The sequence below is a fragment of the Neoarius graeffei genome, chromosome 7, assembly GCF_027579695.1.
Source record: "Neoarius graeffei isolate fNeoGra1 chromosome 7, fNeoGra1.pri, whole genome shotgun sequence".
NCBI lineage: Eukaryota > Metazoa > Chordata > Actinopteri > Siluriformes > Ariidae > Neoarius > Neoarius graeffei.
In genome coordinates, this window is record NC_083575.1 from 22,035,036 (window position 1) to 22,049,875 (window position 14,840).

Genomic DNA, 14,840 nt, shown 5'->3' on the forward strand with positions numbered 1-14,840 from the left:
TGGTGCTAGCCTGGAACCGGTTTTTCTGGCCCCAGAGCCAGTTCTTTTTCAGTGGAAACAGAAAACTCGGTTCCAAACTAAGCACTGGCCCCAAACCAGCCCTGGAACTGCTTTGGTGGAAAAGGGGCATGAGTGACTTTGACAAGGGCCAAATTGTGATGGCTAGATGACTGGGTCTGACCATCTCCAAAATGGCACATCTTGTGGGGTGTTCCCGGTATGCAGTGGTTATAACCTACCAAAAGTGGTCCAAGGAAGGACAATCGGTGAACCGGCGACAGGGTCATAAGTTTTGAGAGCTCACTGATTGGCATGAGGAGCGAAGGCTAGCCCATATGGTCCAACTCCATAGAAGAGCTACTGTGGCACAAACTAGTGAAAATGTTAATGCTGGCAAATTCCTGGTTCACCAGTTGTCCTTCCTTGGACCACTTTTGGTACAGTAGGTACTAACCACTGCATACTGGGAACACCCCACAAGATGTGCCATTTTGGAGATGCTCAGGCCCAGTTATCCAGCCATCACAATTTGGCCCTTGTCAAAGTCACTCAGATCCTTACACTTGCCCATTTTTCCTGCTTCCAACACATCAACTTCAAGAACTGACTGTTCTCTTGCTGCCTAATATATCCCACCTCTTGACAGGTGCCATTGTAATGAGATAATCAAATTTTATTCACTTCACCTGTCAGTGGTCATAATGTTATGCCCGATTAGTGTAAACCTACTGCCTCACCTACCCTACAGTTCTTCAACCTCAGGTACAATCACTGTAGTTCATAACTCAACTAGAAATGTGCCAAAGACTGTTTTAGTAATCTTGCTTCCGGCCATTATTTTTATTTGTCTACAATATTTTCTAGTGAATTTAGTTGGTCCCCTTTCCTAAAATATAGTCACCCAATTTAAACCACTGTAACCCCGACCAGGCGGTTACTAAGGATGAATGAATAAACCTTGTAAATGCATCGTGCAGCAAAAGCAAGACAAGCTTACATTCACAATAATGAATGTGTTCTTTGTTCCACAAGCTCCATATGAAAATGAAAGTGTTCCTAGTCCCTTGTTGCACATGTCTAATCTCAACCAGATGCCCTTTAAACCTTTCTGGCAAGCTCTTTTGTTTAAAAAAAGTTCTGCCTCCTATTCTTATTGGTCTTTCTCCACATTATCTGCTCATTATCTCTTCATCACACTGCTGTGCAGCGTCTGAGTGTGGTGTGTTATTACCTTGTTGACTTTCTTTTTACAGAAATGTTGACTAAAATAGGAAGAGCACTTAACATAGGAAAAGGTTTCTTTTTCACAGTGACACTCACAGTGTCCACATGGCACCCAGTTCATGACAAACCACCAGATGTTCGGCATGGTGGCATGGTGGTAGATGTGCAAGAAGGTGACCTGGTGGTTATTTTTGCGCAGGATGAAGAAGAAAGTATCCATGAGCTCGATGAGTTTGGAGAAGTAGTACCACCAAAGCACATGAATAACCTGCAGAGAGGTTAGTGATTATAGAGAAAGGTGTAAATAATGAACATATCATTCCACATCACAATCAAACTTCTGTTCTTTCTGCATGTTTATACCTCCAGATTTTATAGGTGCTTATTTTTTTATTGGCCGCCAATTACGCACCAATCACTCTGAAACTGGGTAAATCTGGACTCCGACCATATGACCTTTTTCCCACTGCTCCAATGTTTATGCTCCATAGCAAACTGAAGCCTTTTCAGATTAGCCTCACTAACAAGTGGTTGTCTTACGGCCACACAGCACTTTAGTCCCAATCCTAGAAGTTCTCTTCACATTGTGCATGTACAAATGTGCCCACTTCCACTATTAAACAAACATAGTTGTGAGTTCTACAGTCAATTTTTTTTTTTACACAATTTGACTGCAAGCATTTAATAAGTGATCTCTGATCATAGTCAGTCAAGATTATTTTCCGACACATTTCTTCCATGAAGTTCACAGTTCATCACTATCCTTCCAGGTTTTAATAATGCACTGGACAGTGTTTAACCCAATTCCAGTCATTTCAGCAATCTTCTCAGTTGTTTTCTTGGCTTGATCCAGGCCAATAATTTGACCCTTCTGAAACAGTGTTACATCTTTTCCACGACCACGTGATGCATCTTCCGGGATGTTTAAGAAGTGAGAAGCTACTCACTGCATCAGTTAGGGTTTAAAAAAAAAAAAAATTGTTCCCAGCTGAAACATTAAATCACTGCAGTAATTATCCAAATCAAAAGCACTTAAGTATTTGCTTATTTAAATCCAAATGGGTCTTTTTTTTTTTTTTGGCCAGGCAGTATACATGAGCTTAAATCCTGTAAATTATTATACATACAGGACACTTTTTCCATGAAATAAAAACATGTATTCTATTCCCTTCTAGCGGGTTTATTGCTGGCATGCAATACTGTTATCATATCGCTTATCCTCCACATATTAAGCCACTCTCCCCAATGGAGAATGAGTGTGCAATATTGTTACAATATTGCATGTTGTCAAGACAACATGACGTCACACGTCGGCGCTCATGCAAAGATCCAATGACAAAACTTTTCTGCTGTGCATGTGCACAATCATTTGTTTGTCCACTGGGAAAGAGAGAAGACGAGGCTAATACAGTGCTAGGTTTAAGCACGAAATAAATAAACTAAAAGACATCCGAAAGGCTACCAAAACTTCATTATATATTTGTCACGCATATTTACAAGAGAAAAACCATGCCAACGGACAGCAAAAAACTGGAACAGAGACACGTCAGAGTTGTAAAACTTCCGCGCTAGCAAGTGACTGACAGTTTGTAAACAAACATGGCTGCAATGTTTGCTTTGTTAAAAGTGGAAGATTGAAAGAAATTTTGGCTGTCAGGTCGCTCTGGTGTGTGTAGTTGTTGATTTTAAAAGTAACCACCACCACCAGGCTTGACTGAGCTAGCATTGGCCTGCGCCAACACTACACCAGCTAGAAAGTAACTGGACTGCCGCGCTAACACCACCAAATCATGGGTAAGCTCACGTTGGCCTTCGCTAATGCTACTGCTGAATGCTACACCAGCTAGAAGGGAATTGGACTGCCGCGCTAACAGCACCGAGTCACGGGTAAGCTTGTGTTGGCCTTTGAGAATGCTGATATGAAAAAGTGTACACGTATAATAAATAATAGCTTTTTTCATGGTCTATCAGATATATTCCATTCAGCTACTAGTCTTCGATTCGTTCAGTATCATGCTAGCTGAATGGAATATATCCAATAGACCACGCAAAACCAGCCAATATTATTTAAAATATTCCAGGATCTGTGTAGCTCATCCCCTGATTATGTTACAAGATTTTAAAAATCATGATTGCTTCTCTTTGAAAGAACATGCATACCAAGTCAATATCAGAAAAAGTCTTCCTGTTCTATTTCAGAGAACAAAACTGAAGGTTGAGAGACTCACTTAACAATTAAAAAGATTATTTAAATACATTCTCTATAAAACTGTAAAGTTGAACACAAATATTGTAAAATACCAAAAACTTTGACGTTGTGTTGTATAGTTGCAGCCACTAGTTATAGAAACCTTTGATCCATGGCTCACTGGTTTTGTAAAGACAAGCAAAATGTTTGTTGTTTAAGGGGACAATTACCTTGCTACTGCTGCCAACATGGTTACAACCTGTGCATGTGATACCAGGTTGGCTTGTCTGCGGATACAGACTAAAAGGTGGTTGCTAAGCATGGTGGTTGTGTGGTTGCTTTTCTGAGACTAGGCAATGATGGCATTAATCTGGCAACCACACAAGACAACCAAAGAAAGTACTGCTGAACAAAACTGCCATATGCTGATTGAGGTTTCAGTAGGAAGTGACCAATAACAACTCCGTTGGATTTGTAAAAGCACAGGATGTGACCCAATACGCAACGGCCAAGTCACGAGGTGTGTATGTTTTACCCTGTTGTCAGCCTCTCCTCCGCTGTGAGTGTCTTGGCAGAAGAAATTATAGCCGCCTTGCCACACAGCAGTCACAAGCTGCAGAGAAACAGGGGGCATGAATGTTTAAACAATCCAAAACAGGCTCACAATAATCCCTTTAAATATGCACCTTAGTCAATGAGATGACTGTCTATAGAACACTTAATGCTTGTATTGTCGAAGAATGAGCAAAGTTTAAAATCAGTAAGAAACACAATCCACAAAGTAGTGAATCACATACTTGGCTCCATAGGTGATCAGTCAGAGCAGACAGATCCCTTGAAGAGAATTTGTCACCGCCGTGCCACCGCCGTGCCACCGTTCATATTTAATATTTGAGTATTAGTGTTCAATATTCACGTTAACGTATTGTTCGGCTTGTAATTTTTGTAATTGAATAATATCAAGCTGTATACAAACAGGTTTATTTGTAAATCATTTGTAGGAGCATTTGCACAAGAAATCTGGTCCTCTTGTTGCATTCTCCAAGTTCCAAAAAATTTTCATATAGGGGCGTCGTGGCTCAGGTGGATAAGGCGCCATACCATAAATCCGGGGACCTGGGTTCGATTCCGGCCCGAGGTCATTTCCCGATCCCTCCCTGTCTCTCTCTCCCGCTCATTTCCTGTCTCTACACTGTCCTATCCAATAATAAAGGTGAAAAAAGCCCCCCAAAAAATGTTCATATCCTACTCGTGCTAATCAGTGCGATCAGAGCCGGCCCGTGGCATAGGAAATATAGGCAAATGCTAAGGGCGCTGTGTCCATCCAGGGGCGCAGAAAAATTATGACTTCCACTATTCTGAAAACAAGTCAGCATTATAATGTCTTAGCCTAATTTAATTGTACAGCAAAGCATGTAGCCAGGGTGCGATTTGTCAAAAAAAAGCGGGGTGGGGTGGTGGTTGTTAATCATGAAACAATAAGCGCTCTGTTTTGGCCATGTAATCATAGCCGGCGATTGCTATAGGCGACCTAGGCAATTGCCTAGAGCGCAAAGTGTGCCCAGGAGCGCCAAGGGCGACCAAAACCCCACCAAAAAGGAGGGATGGAGTTATTGAATGGAGATGTTACCAAGTGCATCAGTGGTGTACAGTGTTTTCAACCACTGAGCTGCCGAACTCTAGTACCGCGGAACACTAGTGTGCCATGAGAGATCACCAAGTGTACCGTGGAAAATTATAGAATGACTGTATATTGTAAATATTGGCAACAGCGTTTTAGTTTCAGTCAACATTTTCTATTGGTGATGTGCCTTGAGATTTTTTTCATTGAAAAAAGTGCGCCCTGGCTCAGAAAGGTTGAAAAACAAGTGCAGCCTACGCAGTAGTGGTCGGTGATTTCCTTATGCCTACTAAAAATGCACAATGATAGGTTATAAGGGGGGCGGGGGGAGCGGTGTTCATCGGGGAATGAGAATGGCTATATCCACTGCAAAAAGTAGCCCAGACTACAAGTGCTTTAATGAAGAAATCCAAACTCTCGGGTGCGCAAGGGCGCAAACAAAGGCTACAGGAAGAAACAAATAGAGCCAAGTATAGAGGTAAGTCTGATCTAATCTCTCATATCAACCATTATAGTGGCAAATTAATATTTTAGACGCCTGAATCAATGTCTGCCTAGCTAACTAGATGCAAACAGCAATAGACTTCAATAACAAAGTACCCATAATAGCACTTTTGTTTGAAAATACAGCCCATTGATGTCCTAACAGGGTGCTTAAGTTTGCACAATTTAGAATTATAGAATTTTTTATTCATTTAATTTGTTAATTCTTCAGAGATGACTTAACTTTTAATAGCAAAAAAGAAACTAAAAATAATTTCGTTTATTGTCCATGCACTACACTTTGAACAGGGTGCGGAAGAGTTTTTGCCCATTATATGGAGATATGTATCGAATTTGTGTGGTCATTTTACTTTGTGACACTATGTTAATGATAACAATAATAACAATAATGAAAGATAAAAATGACTTCTTGTTTATTGTCCATGCACCGTACATTGTTTAATAGTAATAGAATACAGTGATTAGATTAAAGTATTATTTAGATGTTATTAGAGGGTTTTTTTTTTCCTTGGGGGGGGGGCAAAACTCAATCTCGCCTAGGGCAGCCAGAAACCTAGAGCCGGCCCTGAGTGTGATGCACACAAACCAACTTACGGTATGTTGGTACCGATCTGCTTCAAATCAAATAATCTGTGACAAGTTACTACACATACAGTATATGGAATGCACTTCCAAGTTGAAACAGATCTCACACACACACAAAAATGTAATGAGAGTATTGTGAAATCCAGTCATTTCCTGTTTACCTAAAGAAATATTTGGGCAAGCCATGACCAAATGGTTAGAGAAACAGCTTTGGGACCAAAAGGTTGCTGATTCGATTCCCTGAACCAGCAGGACTGTCTCAAGTTCCCTTGAGCAAGGCACCTAACCCCCAATTGCTTCGGCAAGAGTGGTGACGTATGGTACCTTGTGTCTGATTAGCCAAAGAAAAACTGATGATGCGATCATCAGTTCGGGCAAGAACCCGGCCATAATGTAACATAATATTAAATACGAAAACAAGCCAACATAAACCCATAACGCCACACAAACAAGACCAGTCAGTCATTCAATTAAGAAGAAATGCTACTATATAAAAGGACACCATGCAATGATTTACACTAACCGTACCAGTCAAAAAAGTTTGTACACCCCTACTCTACTCATTCATAGGTTTTTCTGTATTTCGACTATTTTCTACATTGTAGAACAATACTGAAGACATCAAAACTACGAAATAACATCTGGAACATGGATGAAATTGGGGTCAACAAACTTTTCAATCGAATGCTTTTCAATTAATAGGTGTGCCTCGTCAAAAGTTAATTAGTGCAATTTCTTGCTTTCTTAATGCATTTGAGATCAAACAGTAAATAATAAAAATACAACAAACAGCCCTATTCCACATGTAAAGAACTGTTCAACTAAGAAAAATTACATCCATCATTACTTCAAGACATGAAGTGACTTAAAGAAAAAAAAAAAACATTGAATTAGAAATTAATCAAAGTTAATTAGTGCAATTTCATGTGGAATAGGGCTATTTGCTGTAGTTATTATTATTTACTGTTTATTGTTTGGTCTCAAACGCATTAAGACATTGCACTAATTTCTTCACCCTGGTGTGACACGGTGGTGTAAGTGGTTAGCACGGTCACCTCACAGCAAGAAGGTTCTGGGTTCAAGCCCAGTGGCCAGTGGGGGCCTTTCTGTGCGGAGTTTGCATGTTCTCCCCGTGTCTGCGTGGGTTTCCTCCAGGTGCTCCGGTTTCCCCCACAGTCCAAAGGCATGCAGTTAAGTTAATATGGGACGGCCTTGGGCTGAGGTGCCTTTGAGCGAGGCACCCAACTCCCAACTGCACCCCGGGTGCTGTTAGCTGTTTCTACTCCTTGCGTTGTAACATCAGACTTGTTACTTCCATTTTAATGCATTTGAGGCAATTTATTGATTATAAATTTTGTGTAATTCCCAAGCTCAAGGCAGATTTCAACCTAAATGGATGGGCCAATAACACACAAAAGACAACAAACTGGACCCATTCCAATCTGGCAACCCTGACTCTGAATAAAAAAAAAAAAAAAGAGCTGCGTTCAAATTCAGTAGACATAAGGATTTTCTTTAAACTTTTGTGTAAACATACAAAATTGTTTGATTTAACTACCTAATGCTTTAGCTGTGTGTGATGTATGCTCTTCAAAGTCTTCAAATAAGTTATTAGCAAGCATGTAAGGAGCCTAGTAAGGTAAGGAAGTTAACTTGTTAACTTCTGGGAGTTAACAAGTTACTGCTATCTACAGCTGGGTTGTCAGTTCACACAGTACATAACTCACTGCTGGTCAACTGCATGTTCAAGGGGATTCTTTGTCACAAAGTGCAGTGGATCACCTTATATACTGTATTATTTAATAATTAATTTAACAAAAAGTGGGCTTACTTTCGAAAAATATTATATTAGTCATCAAATTTCCATGCAGGGATTGGCCAAGGATGATTCACGTGACATAAAATAGTTCCAACACTGATTAAGCAATTGTATCTCGTGACATCACGAGATTAGGGATAAAATTAGCTCATGTTTTAAGTAGTTCAAATTCTGTAAAGCTGCTTTGTGACAATGTTTATTGTTAAAAGCGCTATACAAATAAACTTGACATCAAAAATTAAAATAAATAAAACAAAAACAAATTAATAAATAAAATAAAAAAGGTGAGAGTCAGTCATAGTATATCCTTGATATACCATGAACTGACGTCACAATTTCAAACTATACGGCCTGCTCGATTCACAGCTGTGGCTCTGCGAGCATTTCTGTGCGTGTACGTAGCTCTATGTATCATGAGCATGCCTAGTGAGGCAGGCGATAGCATGGTACACTGCACATGTGCAAGTTGAAAGTCACACTGAAGTAAAGAAACATAGCTGCCTCCAGTGAGCTGATGCCAAGATTCAATCTTAATGATGGATATAAAGCTAATATACCATGCACTGAGAGGCTCTGGGAATTATGGATTCTCTTCGGGGACTGGAATAGTACTATTTTCTTGTACTGCGCCCCTCAGAGAATCCATAATTTCAACCAGAGCCATGGTATATTTGATTATTATATTTATATTGGGTGTATGTGGATATGAGGTTCGGTTAGCTTTGTCCAGAAACAGCCAGTAGAAACGTCCTTCAAAGGGCTTTTTACTTTGAGTACATTTCAAAACCTGTACTTTTACTTGAATAAAGTTAAATCAGTACGTCCTTCTACTTTTACCAGTAATTTCCCCCCACACAAGTATCTGTACTTCTACTTAAAGGAACAGTCCACCGTACTTCCATAATGAAATATGCTCTTATCGGAATTGAGACGAGCTGCTCCGTACCTCTCCGAGCTTTGCGCAACCTCCCAGTCAGTCAGACGCGCTGTCACTCCTGTTTACTCCTGATAGCAATGTAGCTAGGCTCAGCAAGGCAAGTTTATTTATATAGCACATTTCATACACAGTGGCAGTTCAATGTGCTTTACAGAAGTAAAAGCAAAACAGTAAACAATAGAAAATAAAATTACATAAAATAAATGGGGAAGAAAATTAATAAGAATTAAACAATAGTAGAAATAAAATAAAATGAGATAAAAGTTCAATTTAAAAAAAAAACAAAAACAGCAGAATAGAGTAAAAGTTAAGTAAAATTTAAAACATGGAGAGACTGTAAAAGTAAAGAGTTTAAAACATGTAGAGATGGCAATATTAATAATTTAGCAGAAAGCATCTGAGAACAGCTTGGTCTTTAGTCTAGATTTGAAGCTGCCAACAGCAGGAGCATTTTTGATGTCCTCTGGCAGTTGGTTCCATAGCTGTACTGCATAGTAGCTAAAAGCTGCTTCACCACACTTTGTTTTAACAACAGGTTTTACCAGTAAATTTTGCTGCTGCGATCTGGTAGATCTGATTGGGTTAGGCCGCTGCAACATATCAGAGAGGTAATTGGGCCCTGTACCATTTAGAGATTTGTACACCAGCAACAATGCTTTAAAGTCAATTCTGTAGCTTACTGGAAGCCAGTGAAGGGACCTTAGAATTGGAGTAATGTGCTCTGTTCTTTTTGTTCGTGTGAGAACCCTTGCCGCTGCATTTTGAACCAGCTGAAGTCGTTTGATGGTTTTTTTGGCAGGCCTGTGAAAAGGCCATTGCAGTAATCAACCCTACTAGAGATGAAGGCATGTATTAGTTTTTCCAGATCATTTTTTAACATAAGTCCTCTTAGTTTGGAAATGTTTTTTAGGTGATAAAATGCCGTTTTAGTGATTGCTTTCATATGCCTCTCAAAGTTTAGCTCGCTGTCAATGAAAAACACCAAGATTTTTAACCATATCTTTTGTTTTAATCCCCTTTGTGTCAAGAATAGTGGTAATCCTGAGTCTTTCATCTTTTTTTCCAAATAGAATTACTTCTGTTTTATCTGTGTTCAGCTGAAGAAAATTTTGTGACATCCAGTTGTTGATTTGGTCGATACACTGGTAGAGACATTCAAGGGGGGCATAATCATTAGGTGATCGAGCAAGATAAATTTGGGTATCATCTGCATAGCAGTGATATAAAATTGAATTGTTCTTGATAATTTGCCCAAGTGGGAGCATATAAAAGGTTGAATAGTAATGGTCCAAGAATCGACCCCTGGGGGACACCACAGGTCAAGGACATTGACGCTGAGGTACAATTTCCCATGGTAACAAAGAAGCTTCTATCTTTTAAGTATGATTTTAACCAATTGATAACTTTACCAGTCAACCCAACCCAATGTTCAAGTCGATATAGCAGTATGTTGTGATCAACAGTATCAAAAGCTGCACTGAGGTTCAGTAATACCAGGACCGATGTTTTGCCTGCATCAGTATTAAGACGCATGTCATTTATAACTTTAATCAGCGCTGTTTCAGTGCTATGATTGGCACGAAATCCTGATTGAAAGTTATCAAAACAGCTGTTTGATATCAAGAAGGCAGTTAATTGATTGAAGACAATTTTTTCAAGGATTTTCCCGATGAATGGTAAATTTGATATTGGCCTGTAGTTATTTAATACTGAAGCATCCAGATTATTCTTTTTAAGTAGGGGCTTTACAACGGCTTTTTTCAAGGACACAGGAACAATGCCAGTCTCTAGGGATGTATTTATGATTTGAAGCACATCTGTAATTATAAGATGTAGAACAGACTTAAAAAAAAGTTGGTGGGCAGAATGTCCAATTCAGATGTTGAGGAACTGAGATTTTGTACAGTTTTTTCAAGAGTCTCATAATCAAACAAAATTCTGACATTGTGTTGAAGTTATCTGTCTGTGTCACTGGTGATTGCAGTTTTTCAATTATTTGCAACTGAGATATATTATGAGCAATATTATGTCGCATTTTATCAATTTTACCTTTAAAGAAGGATGCAAACTCATTGCATTTATTAACTGAGACATTTTCTATGCTATGGAAAGTCCGCACTATAATGACAGGCGTACTAACACCTTCTGCGCGCTTCGACAGCGCATTGATACGGAGCTCCGTATCAATGCGCTGTCGAAGCGCGCAGAAGGTGTTAGTACGCCTGTCATTATAGTGCGGACTTTCCATAGCATAGAAAATCGCTACGTTTCAATTTGTGTAACTGAACTTGTTTCATATCACTGGTCATATAAACCTATGTAAACAGGAAAAACGCAGAAGAGTTTGGTCGCATCTAACTACAGCCCCAAAAAATACCATTGGCCATACTGAGCCTAGCTACATTGCTAACAGGAGTAAACAGGAGTGACAGCGCATCTGACTGACTGGGAGGTCGCGCAAAGCTCGGAGAGGTACGGAGCAGCTCGTCTCAATTCAGATAAGAGCATATTTCATTATGGAAGTATGGTGGACTGTTCCTTTAACTGAAGTGTGTGTACCTTTGTAACCTCTGCTCAAGCTGTAATGTGCTTTGTACTCCCTAGTGTGCTCCTTGCTATAATTGGCTTCCTTATGACATACTCTCCTGCTTTTCTTCCATGGCATTGGGTAGAGTGCATTGGTGTTCCAGGGAAAATGGTTAGTTTGGCTTACACAAACATTTACACACAACCTTGAGTTCGTAATAAAAGTATGACAAAAATTCACACATACACTGAATGCACACTAACACAAATCAAGAAATTATTTATAGAACATTTTGAATTTTATGGCATGTTATTTTATGAAATATTTTTTTTTTTTAGGACGTGACTAATCATTATTACTAAATTGCAGTGAACATGATTGGATAGAAATATATACAGTGTCTTGAAAAAGTATTCGTCCCCCTTGGTGTTTGTCCTGTTTTGTTGTATTAGAAGATGGAATTAAAATGGATTTTTGGAAGGTTAGCACCATTTGATTTACACAACATGCCTACAACTTTAAAGGTGAAAACTGTTTTATTGTGACAAACAATAACTAAGATGAAAAAACAGAAATCTGGAGTGTGCATAGGTATTCACCCCCAAGTCAATACTTTGTACAGCCACCTTTTGCTGCAATTCCAGCTGCATGTCTCTTGGGGTATGTCTCTATTAGCTTAGCACATCTAGCCACTGGGATTTTGGCCCATTCCTCAAAGCAAAACTGCTCCAACTCCTTCAAGTTAGATGGGTTGCGTTGGTGTACAGCAATCTTCAAGGTTTTGCCACAGATTCTCAATTGGATTGAGGTCTGGGCTTTGATTAGGCCATTCCAAGACATTTAATAAATATTTCCCTTTAAATTACTCCAGTGTAGCTTTAGCAGTATGTTTAGGGTCATTGTCCTGCTGGAACGCGAACCTTCATCCCAGTCTCAAACCTCTGGCTGACTCAAACAGATGTTCCTCCAGAATTGCCCTGTATTTAATGTCATCTATCTTTCCTTCAGTCCTGACTAGTTTTCCTGTCCCTGCAGATTAAAAAAAAAAAATTATATATTATATATACACATACCCACAGCATGATGCTGCCACCATCATGCTTCACTGTAAGAATGGTGTTCTCAGGGTGATGGGAAGTGTTGGGTTTGCGCCACACATGGCATTTCCCACAATGGCCTAAAAGATCAGTTTTAGTCTCATTTGACCAGAGAATCTTCTTCCATGTGTTTGGGGAGTCTGGCATATGCTGTTGGGCAAACTCCAAACGTGTTTAAGCAGTGGGTTTTTTCTGGCCACTCTTCCATAAAGCCCCACTCTGTGGAGTGTACGGCTTAAAGTGGTCCTATGAACAGATACTCCCATCTCCGCAGTGGATCTTTGCAGCTCCTTCAGTGGTATCTTTGGTGTCTTTGTTGCATCTCTGATTAATGCCCTCCTTGCCCAGTCTGTGAGTTGTGGTGGGCAGCCTTCTTGTCATGTTTGTAGCGGTGCCATATCCTTTCCATAACCCAACCCTGATCTATACTTCTTCACAACTTTATCTCTGACCTGTTTGGAGGCTCCTTGGTTTTCATGTTGCTTGCTTAGTAGTGTAGCAGAGTCAGGGTCCTTCCAGCACAGGTTGATTTATACAGACATCATGCGACACTTTGATTGCACACAGGTGGATCTTAATCAACTAATTGTGACTTATGAAGTGAATTGGTTGGAGCAGCTCTTATTTAGGGGTTTCATACGAAAGGGGGTGAATACCTATGCACACTCCAGATTTCTGCTTTTTCCATCTTATTGTTTGTGTCACAATAAAACAACAATTTGCACCTTTAAAGTGGTAGGCATGTTGTGGAAATCAAATGGTGCCAACCTCCAAAAATCCATTTTAATTCCATCTTATAATGCAACAAAACAGGACAAACACCAAGGGGGATGAATCTTTTGCAAGACACTATAGTTAACTTTGTGATTATTATAGTTAACTTTGTGATTATTAAATTACTATAGTGTTTTATGTATTACGTATACATTATGTATTATACTCAAACTTTTTGTGAACTATTTACTTACTGTTTTTAGCCTTATATACATGCGTTGTCACCAACCTCTGCATGAGGAAATTCAACAAAACATTAAATTACAGTGGCGGCACGGTGGTGTAGTGGTTAGCGCTGTCGCCTCACAGCAAGAAGGTCCTGGGTTCGAGCCCTGGGGCCGGCGAGGGCCTTTCTGTGCGGAGTTTGCATGTTCTCCCCGTGTCCGCGTGGGTTTCCTCCGGGTGCTCCGGTTTCCCCCACAGTCCAAAGACATGCAGGATAGGTTAACTGGTGACTCTAAATTGACCGTAGGTGTGAATGTGAGTGTGAATGGTTGTCTGTGTCTATGTGTCAGCCCTGTGATGACCTGGCGACTTGTCCAGGGTGTACCCCGCCTTTCGCCCGTAGTCAGCTGGGATAGGCTCCAGCTTGCCTGCGACCCTGTAGAACAGGATAAAGCGGCTAGAGATAATGAGATGAGATGAGATTAAATTACAGTTAAAATCTGTTAAAAGTTTTATTACATGTGTTGCATTTGACAGTTTGACCTTTAAAGTGCATATTACGGGTAAATTCAGGAGCAAGATCAATGTAATTCTCCTATTTTATATTAAACTTTGGTCAAATATCTGTCACATTTTGCATTTTGTGCAATTTTTTTTTTTTTTTTTACCTTGCGCAATACCAGAAAAATTCAGTTGAAATCAAGCCATTTGAGGTGAATTGGTCTGCCTCTGAAGAAACTTGGCATTTGGATTTCCTGGGAAACATTGATTTTCGTGACGTCGCGTGCGGGACGCCTCCTTCTGAATCCTACGTCAGCGCTGGTTTGTTTATGAGAAAACGACCTGGTGGTTTTCTGCAAATTTCTTCCACGTTATCGTGTAATTATTAAAATGGTTAACAGATGTATCGTAGGAGGGTCTAGCAACACCAAATCATGATGGGATTAGTGCTCATCGTTTCCCAAAAGACCAGACGATGAGAGAGAAATGGGAACGCACAGGCTGTGCACTGAAACCGTGCAAGCTCTCGCAGCCTGCTGGCGCTTCCGCAGGTAACGTCACGAATCTGGCTCCAGACTCCCTTGGGATTTTTCCAGACGTGGTTTTTTTTTTTCTGCTGTAGACAGATGGCCTTGTGCAAAATTTCCCTTCTGGATGAGTGTGTAAAGGGACATACTTTCATATTTTAAAAAAAAATTAAATTGGTCCAGAATATGCACTTTAAGGAGGACTTTAAACATCAAGTGGCCATTTAACATCATAACATAGCACCACACATGCCATATCATCAAGCCCAAACTCCACATATCCACTTCTACTATGAGAGGCACGAAACATAGTAGTAGTGTTGCGAAAACAATGAACAATGACCCAATTACAATGTAGATACAGAAGAGAC

At 39.9% G+C, this 14,840-nt stretch overlaps 1 protein-coding gene across 1 annotated transcript in view; it reads right to left on the reverse strand.

The window, feature by feature from the left end:
- Positions 1-14,840, reverse strand: part of elovl5 (ELOVL fatty acid elongase 5) — a 52,719-nt gene that overhangs the window by 10,005 nt on the left and 27,874 nt on the right. Inside the window, exons 4-5 of the mRNA XM_060925404.1 lie at positions 3,948-4,025; positions 1,321-1,492 (exon numbers count right to left, since the gene is read on the reverse strand). Coding sequence (XP_060781387.1) covers positions 1,321-1,492; positions 3,948-4,025 — 250 coding nt within the window. The remainder of the gene's footprint in view (positions 1-1,320; positions 1,493-3,947; positions 4,026-14,840) is intronic.